This window comes from Rhinoraja longicauda, chromosome 34, assembly GCF_053455715.1.
Source record: "Rhinoraja longicauda isolate Sanriku21f chromosome 34, sRhiLon1.1, whole genome shotgun sequence".
Lineage (NCBI taxonomy): Eukaryota > Metazoa > Chordata > Chondrichthyes > Rajiformes > Arhynchobatidae > Rhinoraja > Rhinoraja longicauda.
This window is the reverse complement of record NC_135986.1, coordinates 13,571,471-13,586,027: the sequence shown is the minus strand read 5'-3', so window position 1 is coordinate 13,586,027 and position 14,557 is coordinate 13,571,471. Positions and strand designations below refer to the sequence as shown.

At 51.6% G+C, this 14,557-nt stretch overlaps 1 protein-coding gene and 2 pseudogenes across 1 annotated transcript; 2 read left to right on the top strand and 1 right to left on the bottom strand.

Annotated features, from left to right (window-relative positions):
* The first annotated feature begins 5,490 nt into the window (after positions 1-5,490).
* Positions 5,491-6,332, top strand: LOC144609550 (histone H2A-like). The gene has a single exon (XM_078428061.1). The coding sequence runs from the start codon at positions 5,499-5,501 to the stop codon at positions 5,883-5,885; it is 387 nt and encodes a 128-aa protein (XP_078284187.1). The 5' UTR covers positions 5,491-5,498; the 3' UTR covers positions 5,886-6,332.
* Positions 6,333-10,502: 4,170 nt separating this feature from the next.
* Positions 10,503-10,599, top strand: LOC144609749 (U2 spliceosomal RNA; annotated as a pseudogene).
* Positions 10,600-13,570: 2,971 nt separating this feature from the next.
* On the bottom strand, positions 13,571-13,996 carry LOC144609348 (histone H2B pseudogene; annotated as a pseudogene).
* Positions 13,997-14,557: the final 561 nt, after the last annotated feature.

Here is a 14,557-nt window from a genome sequence, read left to right as displayed (position 1 = left end):
CAGATGCAGCGTAGGCGGAGGAATTGGGAGTGGGGGATAGAGACTTTGCAGGAAGCAGAGTGGTAAGGTCTAGTCCGAGATTTCCTCATTCTCACTCATATCTTCTCCCCTCCCCCCCTTCCCTCCCCTCTCCTCTTTGTTCCCCTCATTTCACCTCACCTCCCCCTTGGCTCCCCTCCCCTTCTCACTCCTCCCGTCCCCTCTCTCCACTTCCACCCACACCCCCTCTCCTCCCTGGCCTGTGGCACGGCATCACGGCCTACGTTGCCAATCATGGATAAAAATGCACCAAATCCCCCCCTCTAAGGATTCATTTGCATTTATCTTGTTCGCTCGATGGGTAAACTCCCCAATTTTATCCTGGTCCAAGAAAAAAAGAGGGCCTTAGCTTTGACCTCGAGTCATATAGTTAGAGAGCCACACAGCACAGAAACAGGCCCGTCGGCACAACTTGCTCATGCAGACCAACATGTCAAATCTACACTAGTCCCACCTGCCTGCATTTGGCCCATATCCCTCTCAGAATCTCCTATCCATGCACGTCGAAAACTTTCTTAAACTTTGTGATAGCACCTGCCTCAACTACCTCCTCCGGCAGCTCGTTCCATATACCCATCGTACACTGTGAAAAATGTTGCCCTTCTATTAAATCTCTCCCCCGTCATCTTAAACCTATGTCATCTGGTTCTCGACTTCCCTACTCTGGGGGTAAAAGACTCATGCATTTACCCTATCTATTCCCCTCACCTCGGATCCTCCGGCCCCATGGAATAAAGTCCTAGCCCGTCCAACCTCTCCCTGTAGTCCAGGTTCCTCGAGTCCTCGTAAATCTTCTCTGCACCCTTTCCAGCTTAACAACATCACTTCTATAATAGGATGAGTAAAACTGAACACAATACTCCAAGTGCAGCCACACCAACGTTTTGTGCAAACGTTACATGAAGTCCCAACTTTTACATTCAGTACTCTAACTGATGAAGGCCAATGTGCCAAAAGCCTTCTTGACGACCCTATCTACCTGTGACACCACTTTCAGGAAACTATGTACATGCATTCCTAAATCCCTCTGCTCTACAACACACCCTCCCTGCCTACCTGTGACAACACTTTCAGGGAACTGTGTACTTGTACTTCTAGATCCCTCTGCTCTACAACATAGAAAATAGGTGCAGGAGTAGGCCATTCGGCCCTTCGAGCCTGCACCGCCATTCAATATGATCATGGCTGATCATCCAGCTCAGTAGCCTGTACCTGCCTTCTCTCCATACCACCTGATCCCTTTAGCAAAAAGGGCCACATCTAACTCCCTCTTAAATATAGCCAATGAACACACCCTGCCTACCTGTGCCCACTTTCAGGGAACTATATGCCTGCATTCCTAGATCCCTCTGCTCTCCAACACATCCTGCACTTTCAGGGAACTGTGTACTTGTACTGCTGGATCCCTCTGCTCTCCAACATTCCCTATCTACCTTTCAGGGAGCCAAAATCATGATATGTCTCTCCCTTGTTAGCCCCTCCATCCCTCCCTCACCCAGGACTTGAAGTCATTAGCATTACATATGAAAGATTATGCATTAATAATCAAAGTTCTTGTGTAAAATTCCTTGCAAAAAATAAAAAGAAGATTATAACAATGTCTATTTTCCTTTGAGGCTGCAATCTAATCCAGGGGTTCGGGGGGGGGGGGGGGTGGGGGGTTATATTCAGAATAACAGATCCCTGGCAGTGGGTTACAGGCTGGGATCTAATCCAGGGGTTTGTGGTGTTTATATATAGAATATCAGATCCTAGCATTACAGGCTGTGATCTAATATCCCTCAGGGAGGCTTATATATACAATAATACATTCCTGGGAGTGGGTGACCAGCTGGGATCTAATTCAGGGCTTTGGGGAGTTCATAAACAGAATAACAGATCCCCAAGAGTGGGTGAACTGCTGGGGTCTAATCCAGGCATTCGGGGGTGGTTTATATAGAGAATATCAGATCCCTGGGAGTGGGTGATAGGCTTGGATCAAAACAAATATATTTATATATATATTCAGACTGTCTGCTTCATATTTTAATTGTCTTTGTTCTAGATTTCTTTGATCTTACTGATATTGATTCTTGTGCTGTCAAAAGCTTTTGTTAGTAAACAATAGCCGGAGGTGGTTACAGAAACGGGGAGAGAGGGTGGGGTGTGGGGACCGGAGGGAAAGGGGTTACAGAGACAGGGAAATGGGCTGTAGGGGCCAGAGGGGAGGGGGCGACGGGGAGAGGCAGGAGGGGAGAGGGGGGTTACAGAGTGAGAGGGGTGTAGGGGCCTGGGGTGTGTGTGGGTGTGTGTGTGGGTGTGTGTCTGTGTGTCAGGACGCTGCACAGGGAGCGTCATGCAGTGTGTGTATATATATATTTATTACACACATATCTGGGGACAGACACACACTGCATGACTTGCAGGGTGACTTGGACAGGTTGTGTAAGTGGACGGATGCTTGGCAGATGCAGTTTAATGTGGATAAGTGTGAGGTTATCCACTTTGGTGGTAAGAATAGGAAGGCAGAGTATTATCTGAATGGTGTCAAGTTAGGAACAGGGGACGTACAACGAGATCTGGGTGTCCTAGTGCATCAGTCACTGAAAGGAAGCATGCAGGTACAGCAGGCAGTGAAGAAAGCCAATGGAATGTTGGCCTTCATAACAAGAGGAGTTGAGTATAGGAGCAAAGAGGTCCTTCTGCAGTTGTACAGGGCCCTAGTGCGACCGCACCTGGAGTACTGCGTGCAGTTTTGGTCTCCAAATTTGAGGAAGGATATTCTTGCTATTGAGAGTGTGCAACGCAGGTTTACTAGGTTAATTCCCGGAATGGCGGGACTATCATATGTTGTAAGACTGGAGCGACTAGGCTTGTATACACTGGAATTTAGAAGGATGAGAGGAGATCTTATCGAAACGTATAAGATTATTAAGTGGTTGGACACGTTAGAGGCAGGAAACATGTGCCCAATGTTGGAGGAGTCCAGAACAAGGGGCCACAGTTTAAGAATAAGGGGTAGGCCATTTAAAACTGAGATGAGGAAAAACTTTTTCAGTCAGAGTTGTGAATCTGTGGAATTCTCTGCCTCAGAAGGCAGTGGAGGCTAATTCTCTGAATGCATTCAAGAGAGAGCTGGATAGAGCTCGTAAGGATAGTGGAGTCAGGGGGTATGGGGAGAAGGCAGGAACGGGGTACTGATTGAGAATGATCAGCCATGATCACATTGAATGGTGGTGCTGGCTCGAAGGGCCGAATGGCCTCCTCCTGCACCTATTGTCTATTGTCTTCCTGTCTTTCTCCTCGGTAAAAACAGAGTAGAAATACTCATTGGAGACTTTGCCCGTGGCTCCACTCCAAAGACATACAGGTATGTAGGTTAATTGGCTGGGTAAATGTAAAAATTGTCCCTAGTGGGTGTAGGATAGTGTTAATGTACGGGGATCACTGGGCGGCACGGACTTGGAGGGCCGAAAAGGCCTGTTTCCGGCTGTATATATATGATATGATATGATATGATATGATATGATATGAGTGATCCCACTCTCTCTAGTTACCCTTTTTCCTACATGTATTTATAAAATCACTTGAGATTGTCCTTCATGCTATCTCCTGGCTCCTTGTTGCCCTTCTGATTTTCTTTTTTAGCTTGATTCTTCGTTCCTGAAACTCTTCCAGGGATACACTTGATCCCAGCTTTGTGTCTCTTGCGGCCTTCTTATTCTTGACCAATGCCTCAATTTCCCACATCATCCAAGCTTCCCTACTTTTACCTGCCATGCCCTTCACTCGAACATTCCACTTGGCTGATTTGCCTTTCCCCTCCAAACAACTTGAGTGAGACCTTCTCTCATACCCTCAAAGTTGGCCTTGCCCAAATTTAGCATTTATACTTGTGAGCCCTTTCTGTCCATAACTATCGTAAATCTGATCGAATTGCGGTCACTGGTCCCAAAAGGCTCCTCCACGAACACTTCATTCACTTGCCCTTCCCAATTTCCCAAGACTAGATCAAGTGTTGCCCTCTCACGTGTGGGCCCCTCTACATATTGCTGGAGAAAATATGGGAGATAATACGATATTATTTTATACATTAGACTTTGTTACGGTATTATTTTATACATTGTTACTACTTGGGCATTAGGCCCCTTTCTGTAACTAATTAAGGCGCTCTAGACATTCCTTACCCTTGACACGTGTCTGTAACTGCTCACTCGACAAGACTCCTTTGCTTTTAGCCTTTACTTACCCCTGCCCCCTGTTAAAAGATAAGTAATGGTGGAGCGAGGAGAGCGGCACTCGACAAGATTCCTTTGCTTTTAGCCTTTATCTACCCCTGCTCCCTGTCAAAAGATAATGGTGGAGCGAGGAGAAGAAACATACGAGTTGGAATGAGTGGGGTGGTACGGGGTGGTACTTGGGAGTTTAATGGTGGCGGGGTAAAAGGTGAAATGTGAAGGGATACAGACATTCATCAATGAGTGGGGTGGTACAGGGTGATAATTGGGAGTTTAATGGTGGCGGGGTGAAAGGTGAAATATGAACATTCATCAATAAGTGGGGTTTAATGGTGGCAAGGTAGACAGGGTGACTGCAAAAAGATGAATGACTGTAAAAAAGGAGTATGAGTAGGAGATAAGGTAACGAAGATAAGGCTGGAAGAATCCTATAAAAAGAGGCTGCTCGATGTACTAAGTGGGCAGTCAGATGGTTGACATCCTGACTGTTCCAGCCGTTGTTTGCAAATAAAGGCTTTTAACTTCTTGAAGAATTCTCCGTGTCATCTGCTTCATTTTGAACACAGGTAACCACGACAAAAACTCCCTGAAAACCTTTGAGAAATTGCACCCCATCGAAATCTTTCACACTATGATTTCTCCAGTGAATATTGTGAAACTATGATTTCCCGAATGAATTTGGGGCTCTTTTCAGAGTCTCGCAGTCCCATGGTTGTACTAATGTTACGACACAGCTTTAATGCAACTGTTTCTACCCACCCACAGTCCGAGGCCTTCACACAAACATCGATCTCGAACATATTATTTCTATCGGGTTTGTTCCGATAGATTAGCAGTGGAAAAAATGGAAGATACTGTATTTAATTCCACAACATCTCTTGTGGTGGAATTGACACACACGGTGTGTTTTACATGTGGGTCGGAACCGAACGATACGGGAAATCCATGATCACACACAGATTGAAATGGATTTTCCTTCGGCCGATTTTTAAATATGTTTCTCATTGGCGGACTTTTCAAATTTCAGGTCATTTTGGCGACTGTCGGTTATTTTCCGCGGTCGTCTTGTTGCCGCCTGATCATTGGCGAATGAACCAACTTTCTAATTGGACTGTTACACACCACCAATGAGATACAGCGCCGCACCACCAATCGTAATCGCCTAACGGCATTCCCCCAGAAGTTATTAGAAGGGCGAGTGCGGGACCATTTCCTCATTCTGTGTGCAGTAATTAGTCGGAAATGTCTGGAAGAGGGAAAACAAGTGGTAAAGCTCGGACCAAGCCCAAATCTCGCTCGTCCCGGGCCGGGCTGCAGTTCCCGGTGGGCCGTGTTCACAGGCTTCTGAGAAAGGGTAACTATGCTCAGCGGGTGGGTGCTGGAGCCCCGGTATACATGGCTGCTGTGCTCGAGTATCTGACGGCTGAAATCCTGGAGCTGGCCGGTAACGCGGCCCGCGACAACAAGAAGTCCCGCATCATCCCCAGACACCTACAGCTGGCCGTCCGCAACGACGAGGAGCTCAACAAGCTGCTGGGAAGGGTGACCATCGCTCAGGGCGGGGTGATGCCCAATATCCAGGCCGTGCTGTTGCCCAAGAAAACCAGCGCGGCCACCAAGACCAAGTAACTTGGCGAAACATTAATGTAACGATCCAAAGGCTCTGTTCAGAGCCACCCACAGTGTCTGTGGAAGAGCTGAGTACCGCTCCACAACAAACGTTCTGTGTATCTACCACAGACGAATCTCCGCCTGCCCGTCTTGGTCCAAACCCCGCAGAGTAACTACTCTATCTGCGGACGATGATCTCCGTCTCAAACCCGAACCCCTTTCTCTTATTCTTTTCTCATCAGACATTTTTTTAACCAGAAACGAAGAAATCCCCCCGCCCTCTCCTTGTACTTCCTGCATGAATGGTGAAGCGCCTAATCTCACTGGTGTGGGGAGCAGTTCATTCATGAGAGGCTTCGTGCACCAATGAACAGGCGGCAACTAGAGAAGCGCCGAAACCAACGGTCAGTCCCCAAAACGAGCTGAAGTTTGAAAAGCCCGCCATCATTTTTTATTCAATAAAAATCTCCAAAAACAAATATATTATAATCTCTGATCTCGGACTCATCATTTCGTCCGTCACTTGTTCCGGATCCATTTACACTAGAAACGGAGTGTGAATTAATTCCCCGACATGAGAGATTCTGCGATTTTAATCTCGCATTTACATTAACTGGTAAACGATCGGAACAAATGCATTTCACTGAACATAACAGTGGGCGGGTTGCTGTGTAAACAGTATTATGTTATGTCGGTCACTGCTCACAAACTGCGGACGAACGCGAGTCTACGGCGTCAAAAGTCAAGTTTAAGACAACAATAAGAGCAATCACACAATCATAAACCAATACCAACAAAAAGAAACATCCATCACAGTGAGTTTCCTCCAGTCACCTCTAGACCGCTCGTTCTGGCCGGTGACTTCAACTGCATCATCGATGCGGCTGGACGATCCGGCAGTGCCAACCACAGACTGGACGGCACCTCCAAACTCCTGGTGGAGACGGTCAAAGATGCAAAGCTGCGCGACGCCTTCAGTGACCCTGCAGGCGGAGCCCAGCCGCGGTTCACCTGGTCAGGACCGAACGGTTCAGCCCAGTACCGGATAGACTTCCTCTTCACATCGAGGGCCGTCACGGTCAGACACACCGACCTCGCGCCGGTGTTCTTCTCTGACCACTGCCTCCTTCAGGCCACCTGTCACCTACAGGAGGACCGGAAGGCAGGCAGAGGGACGTGGAAGTTAAACGTGGAGCTGTTGACCCCGGAGAACGTTGAGGAGCTAAAGAGGGACTACGCATGTTGGAGAACTGTGAGGCCCCTCTTTGACTCCCCGACACTCTGGTGGGAGGCAACAAAGGAGAACATCAAGAAGTTCTTCGTCTCCAAAGGTGTCCAGAGAGCAAGACAGGGTAAGAGGGAACTGTGTCAACTCCAGACAGATTTGCAGCAGCTACTCCTTCTGCAGAGGAGAGGGGTGGATGTGAGGGAGGAACTGAGAGAGTTGAAGGGCCGGCAAGCTCGGCTCTTTACCTCTGAATCCTCCAAGATCATCTTCCGGTCCAGGGTCCGCCATGTTGAGCAGGATGAGACGTGCTCACGTTACTTCTTCCATAAGGTTCACAGGGGGAGCTCTGTGATCAAAAGCCTTAGGGAGGAGGACGGCTCGGTAACATCCTCGCAGTCAGACATGCTCAAGATTTGCAGATCCTTTTATAAGGATCTGTACGATGTAAAGACCACAGACAGCACCGCCTCCCAGAACTTCCTGTCCTCCATCACGGAAGTCTTGGATGACAGCAAGCGGGAGAGTCTGGACAAACCACTGACCCTGGAGGAGCTGACTGGCTCCATCCGTTCCTTTGACTCGAGTAAAACTCCCGGAGGCGATGGCTTACCGGCAGAGTTGTACTCGGCTCTGTGGGACTGGGTGGGCCCGGACCTGCTGGATGTGTACAACGATATACTTCTAGCCGGCAGCATGTCAGACTCAATGAGGAAGGGCAGCATCACCCTGATCTACAAGCAGAAGGGGGAGATGAATGACTTAAGGAATTGGAGACCCATCACATTGTTGAATGTAGACTACAAGATCCTGTCTAAGGCCATCGCCAACCGGGTCAAGTCTGCTCTGGGACAGGTGATCCACCCGGACCAAACCTGTGCTGTACCTGGCAGGAAAATCTCAGACAGCCTGGTGCTGCTGAGAGATACCATTGCCTACGTGCAGGACAGACGGGTGGATGCCTGCCTGGTCAGCTTGGACCAGGAGAAGGCCTTCGACAGGATATCGCACACGTACATGAGGGACGTGCTCTCCAAAATGGGCTTTGGGGAGGGAATCAGGAAGTGGATACAACTGCTCTACTCCGATATCTGTAGTGCAGTCCAAATTAATGGGTGGGAATCAGACAGCTTCCCCGTCAGGTCTGGAGTCAGGCAGGGTTGCCCTCTTTCCCCTGTGTTGTTCGTCTGTTGCATTGAACCCTTTGCCGAATCCATCAGGAAGGATGCGAGCATAAGAGGAGTGACATTGCCAGGCAGTGGGGGCACTCAGGTCAAGGCCTCCCTGTACATGGACGATGTCACCGTCTTCTGCTCGGATCCAGGGTCGGTCCGCAGACTGATCAGCGTCTGCGACCAGTTTGAGTTGGCCACGGGGGCCAGGGTAAACCGCAGGAAGAGCGAGGCCATGCTCTTTGGCAACTGGCCCGACCGATCTTCCATCCCCTTCACCATCAAGCCTGACTTCCTGAAGGTGCTGGGGATCTGGTTCGGGAAGGCTGAGGCATGTAACAAAAATTGGCTGGAGCGGATAGCCAGGGTGGGGAAGAAGCTGGAGCTGTGGAAGCAGCGCTCCCTCTCCATCACGGGGAAAAACCTGGTCATCAGGTGTGAGGTGCTCTCGGGGCTGCTGTACTTGGCGCAAGTGTGGCCCGTCCCTCCCTCCCACGCCAAGGGGATCACCCGGGCCGTCTTCCGCTTCATCTGGGGGTCGGCGATGGACCGGGTGCGACGAGCCACAATGCACAAGTCGGCAGACAACGGGGGTAAAAGCGTGCCCAACATCACCCTCATTCTGATGGCCACCTTCGTGTGTGGCTGCATCAGGCGGAGCATAGAGCCAAGGCACGTGGGCACCAAATGCCACTACCTGCTGAGGTTCTACCTGTCCCCGGTTTGCGAAGGATGGGCCTGGTGCAGATGCCACGCAATGTGCCAGTCAGCTGGACATTGCCGAACCATCTGTCGTTTGTGGACAGGTTCTTCCGGACCAACACCTTTGACCACAAGTCCATCGGGCAGTGGTCAGCACGGAACGTCCTGCAGGCACTGCAGGGGAATGACTCCATGGATCCTGTGGCGTGGTTCCCAGAACAGACAGCCCAGCTTGTCTGGCAAAATGCCTCATCGCCAGCACTCACCAACAAGCACCAAGACCTGGCTTGGCTGGCGGTGAGGGGAGCCCTCCCAGTCAGATCCTTCCTGCACCGCCGGAACCTCACTACCAGCGCACGCTGCCCTCGGGACGGTTGCTACGGAGAGGAGACGGTGGCCCACCTCTTCAAAGAGTGTGGATTTGCCAGGAGTGTCTGGAGAGGTCTGCAGGGGTCCCTGTCACGATTCATTCCGAGCAGCTCCGTCACAGAGGACTCTGCTCTACGGACTGTTCCCAGGGACGCATTCCGAGACTGACATCGAGTGCTGCTGGAAGGTCATCAACTCGGTGAAAGACGCTCTTTGGTCTGCCCGATCCTTGTTGACCTCCCAGCGGAGCGAGCTGTCCGTCAAGGAATGTTGCCGACTGGCCCACTGCAGACTGCAGGAGTACGTGCTGAGGGACGCTCTGAAGCTTGGTGCAGCCAACGCCAAGGCCCTGTGGGGGAGGACCACAGTCTAGGGTCCTTCCGCTGCTGGACATGGGGGGGGGGGGGGGTGGGGGCAGGGTGTGGTGGAGAGAGACGCCCCTCCAAACAAGGGATACTGGGTAAATGTATGTAAATGTAAGTAAATGTCTAAGTAAATGCCTGTGTTGAATGTGTAACCTCCGGAAATGTCGGATGGGTTTGTTTAAAAAAGATGTTTTGTAAATGATATTTATTACTTGAATAAAGTATTTTTTGATATAAAAAAAAAAAAAAGTTTCCTCCAGTCACCAGCTCACTGTGATGGAAGGCCAGAATGTATTTCCCGCGGTCAGGCAGTTGAATTTGCCACGTTCCAGGCCGCGCCGGACGGTGAAAGGTCCGCGGCGGGCCGACCCAAGCCCCGCAGCACGGTAGCGCAGCGGTAGAGTTGCTGCTTTACAGCGAATGCAGCGCCGGAGACTCAGGTTCGATCCTGACTACGGGTGCTGCACTGTAAGGAGTTTGTACGTTCTCCCCGTGACCTGCGTGGGTTTTCTCCGAGATCTCCGAGATCTTCGGTTTCCTCCCACACTCCAAAGACGTACAGGTATGTAGGTTAATTGGCTGGGTAAATGTAAAAATTGTCCCTAGTGGGTGTAGGATAGTGTTAATGTACGGGAATCGCTGGGCGGCACGGACTTGGAGGGCCGAAAAGGCCTGTTTCCGGCTGTATATATATGATATGATATATGATTCGGGGCAGACGAAGACGCTGCCGCAGCTCCCGATGTCGACCCTCACCCAGGGTTGGGCCACCGGCAGATCAGTTCATAGGCATTGGGAACAGATCGCTTCTCGGCCTTTTGGCTAAGATCAAGTGTAGTATCTGTTCTGGCACAATCTAATGTTCTTATAAGAACAGGGTAAGTATAAGAGCAGTATTTGCATTAGATTAGAGGAGCGGAGGTCAGGAGCACGTGTCTGGTTTAGGGGTGGATCCATGCTGGTTGGGTAACCAACCTAACACCCTTATCCAGGTGGGATGGCAGCAGCAAGTGGAGCTGGAGGGCAGGGTATCCGGAATACCCTGCGAGTATCGGTGAAGGACCTCAAGGAGGGAAACCCTCTCTCAAGGGATCTCTTCATCAAGAAGGTGCTGCTGGAGGCCTGTGGATTCAAGGCCGGGGACATCTTCTGCCTCCAGGACTTCCCAGGTAACGGATACTTCGACGTTACCTTCCAGAACCCGGCGGGATGGCAGAAGTTGCTGCAGGACTTCCGGGAGAAGGGGGATGAAGCCCCGCTGTCGCTCCTGAAGGTGCAGCCGCTCTTCACCCTCCCCACCCAGAGGGAACGGATGATCACGGTGCACATGTTTAACCCACATGTGCCCGTCGTGGATGTCCTCACCTTCCTTGCGCGCTACGTCGAAGGGGCCGGGAACTGCGTGGATATAAAGGACGTGTTCGGGATCTGGACGAGCAAGAGGCAGGTAAAGGTGAAGCTGAGGGTGGACGGGAAGGGATTCATTGTCCACCCTCCCTCGGTGTTTGCTATCGGAGGGAACCGGGGCTACATGACGTACGTGGGGCAGCCCAGGGTGTGCAGGAAATGCAACAAACCTGGGCACGTGGCGGCAGAATGCAGGACAGTCGTCTGCAGAAACTGCAAGTTAGAAGGCCACGAGACAAGGGATTGTAAAGAGAGTAAGAGCTGCAACCTGTGTGGGGAGGCAGGCCACCTTTACAGGGCCTGCCCTAAAAGAGCAAGCACTTATGCACAGGCGATAAGAGGGGCCGCTGCCAGCACCCCCAGGGTGGACGAGACGCCTCCTACCACGGAAAAAGCCCAAAAAGGAAAGGAGAGCAGGGGCGAGGACAACGCGACCACCAGGAGCCCCCAACCGCAGGACAGAGCACCCCAGGCCCCTCCCCACGAGGGTGAGTCGATGGAAGAGGGGGAACAGGAAGAGGAGGAATGGAAGGTGGTACAGTCGAGGAAAACATTGAAGGCTGTGCGCACGGAGAAAAAGGCGGAGGGGGCAAGCAAGTCCCAAAAAAGAGTCCTCTCCCAGGACGAGGCCAGCAGCCTCTCCGCATCGGAGGATGAGACGACCGGGAGGAGCCGACAACGGAGGCAGAGGCAGAGGAAGGAAACGGGGGAGGAGGAAGGTAAGAGAAAGAACGTGTCTGTTGCCCCCCAGCCCCAGGAGACTGGGAGCAGTGCCAATGGGCCCCAGCCCCAGGAGACCGTGAGCGGCACAACGGCCAATGGGCCCCAGCCCCAGGAGACCGTGAGCGGCACAACGGCCAATGGGCCCCTGCTCCGGGAGACCGTGAGCGGCACAACGGCCAATGGGCCCCTGCTCCGGGAGACCGGGAGCGGCACAATGGCCAATGGGCCCCAGCTCCGGGAGACCGGGAGCAGTGCAGTGGCCAATGGGCCCCAGCTCCGGGAGACCGGGAGCAGTGCAGTGGCCAATGGGCCCCAGCTCCAGGACACTGGGAGCAGCGCAGTGGCTTCGCCAGAAAATACACCCTGTGCTGAGGAAGCCACCAACCTGTACCACTACCTGTGCGACAAAAATGTGCAGGAACTGAGCCAGATGATTGGCATGCGGGAGGATCGCCTGGGACAATAAAGGACAATGGAGCTGAAACTGGCATCCTTAAACGTGCGCAGTGTGAAGAGCACTGTGCGATGTGTATCCGCCTTGCAGTACCTGGCCAAGGTAAAGGCGGATGTGACTTTTTTACAGGAGTGCGGGCTGCCACACCTTCGTTGCTATCGGAGGTGGTCGCGATGGTGGCCCCACGGACTGTCGGTATGGTCGGGGGGAAATGATTGTCGTGCGTCCGGTCTGGGGATCTTGCTGCGGGGAGGGGGCTTCACCATCACTGAGGTAAGGGAGGTGGTGGGGGGTCGTCTCTTGGTGGTGGATGTAATGTACCGTGGTTCTCCGCTCCGGCTGATAAATGTGTATGCCTCACCCAGGTGGAGCGAGCGGGTGGCCGTCCTCCAGCAGCTCCCACCGCTGCTGGCCACGTCTAGACCGCTCGTTCTGGCCGGTGACTTCAACTGCATCATCGATGCGGCTGGACGATCCGGCAGTGCCAAGGCCCTGTGGGGGAGGACCACAGTCTAGGGTCCTTCCGCTGCTGGACATGGGGGGCAGGGTGTGGTGGAGAGAGACGCCCCTCCAAATAAGGGATATGTATGTAAATGTATGTAAAGGTCTAAGTAAATGCCTGTATTGAATATGTAACCTCCGGGAATGTCGGATGGGTTTGTTTTAAAAATGATGGTTTGTAAATGATATTTATAACTTGAATAAAGTATTTTTTGATAAAAAAAAAAAAAAACCCAGGGTTGGGGCTGCGAGCTTCCGACGTCCACGTGGCCGGAGCCTCCACGGGCGAGTCTGAGGTGAGGACTGAATCTGTCCTGATCTCAGCAAAAGCGGGATTTTGGAAACTTAAATATCGAAAATAGGTGTAGGCCATTCGGCCTTTGGAGCCAGCACCGCCATTCAATATGATCAGGGCTGATCATCCAAAATCAGTGCTGTTCCGACTTTCCCCCCATATTCCTTGATTCCCTCAGCCCCAAGTTAAATCTAACTCTCTTGAAGGAATTGGCCCCCTCTGCTTTCTGTGGCAGAGAATTCCAGATTCAACTCTGGGTGAAAAAGTTTTTGCTTATCTCAGTCCGAAATGGCCTACCCCTTATTCGTAAAACTATATGGCCGCAGTTTGATTAACGTAAACATAATTTAAAACATTGTAGCTGCCTAAACAAAAGGCCACATACAATTTTGCAGCAATTCGATGCCGATATAGTACAACACTTTCAGTGAGATTGTGGGTGGCTCTTAAAAGAGCCTTTGGGTTTTCGGTTTGTCAGCACGGAGGATCTTTACTTGGAACTGGTGTACTTGGTCACCGCCTTTGTCCCTTCCGACACGGCGTGCTTGGCCAGCTCCCCGGGCAGCAGCAAGCGCACGGCGGTCTGGATCTCCCGGGAGCTGATGGTCGCCCGCTTGTTGTAATGAGCCAGGCGGCAAGCCTCGCCCGCGATGCGCTCGAAAATATCGTTGACGAACGAGTTCATTATGCTCATTGCCTTGGAGGAGATGCCGGTGTCGGGGTGAACCTGCTTCATCACTTTGTAGATGTAGATGGCGTAACTTTCCTTCCTCGACCTCCTGCGTTTCTTGCCCGCCTTGCCTGCAGGTTTGGACACGGCTTTCTTGGCGCCCTTCTTGGCCCCTTTTGGTGGATCAGGCATTTCGTCTCTTAGCTTCAGACACGCGAATGTCTGGCAAGAGCTCTGAGCGCGCATTAAATAGGCTGCCCCACCGCCCTATGCTAATGTGGGAATGGGGAAGGCGAGCACTGTCATTGGTGAGTTTGATTCAACTGTTTGATTGGACCAATGAAGCGACCAATCACAGCGCCTCGCTGCCACCAATCACAGAGCGCGCCTACTACCACGTGTCTGGTGACACTTGACAGGGCGGAGTTGGGCGGAGCCGCTGCTGAGAATCATCGCTTCTCTCCTTGGAACAATGGAGGTTGCGAGGCAGTCACGCAGGGGCCAGGCTGGGGAAGGACGGCACATGGGCTTTTCCCACAGGCCAGTTCCTGTGGGACTCGACAAACTGCCGGATTCACAGTCACGGTCTCAGTTCCATAAAAGGACAGCCGTCACCACACATACAATTCTCATGGAGGTCGTATGTTCAAGGTGAAGGAGAAAAGATTTAACAGGAATCTGAGGGGTAACTTTTTCACACAAAAGGGTGGTGGGTGTATGGAACAAGCTGCCAGATGAGGTAATTGAGGCTTTGACTATCCCAACGTTTAAGAAACAGTTAGACAGGTACATGGATAGGACAGGTTT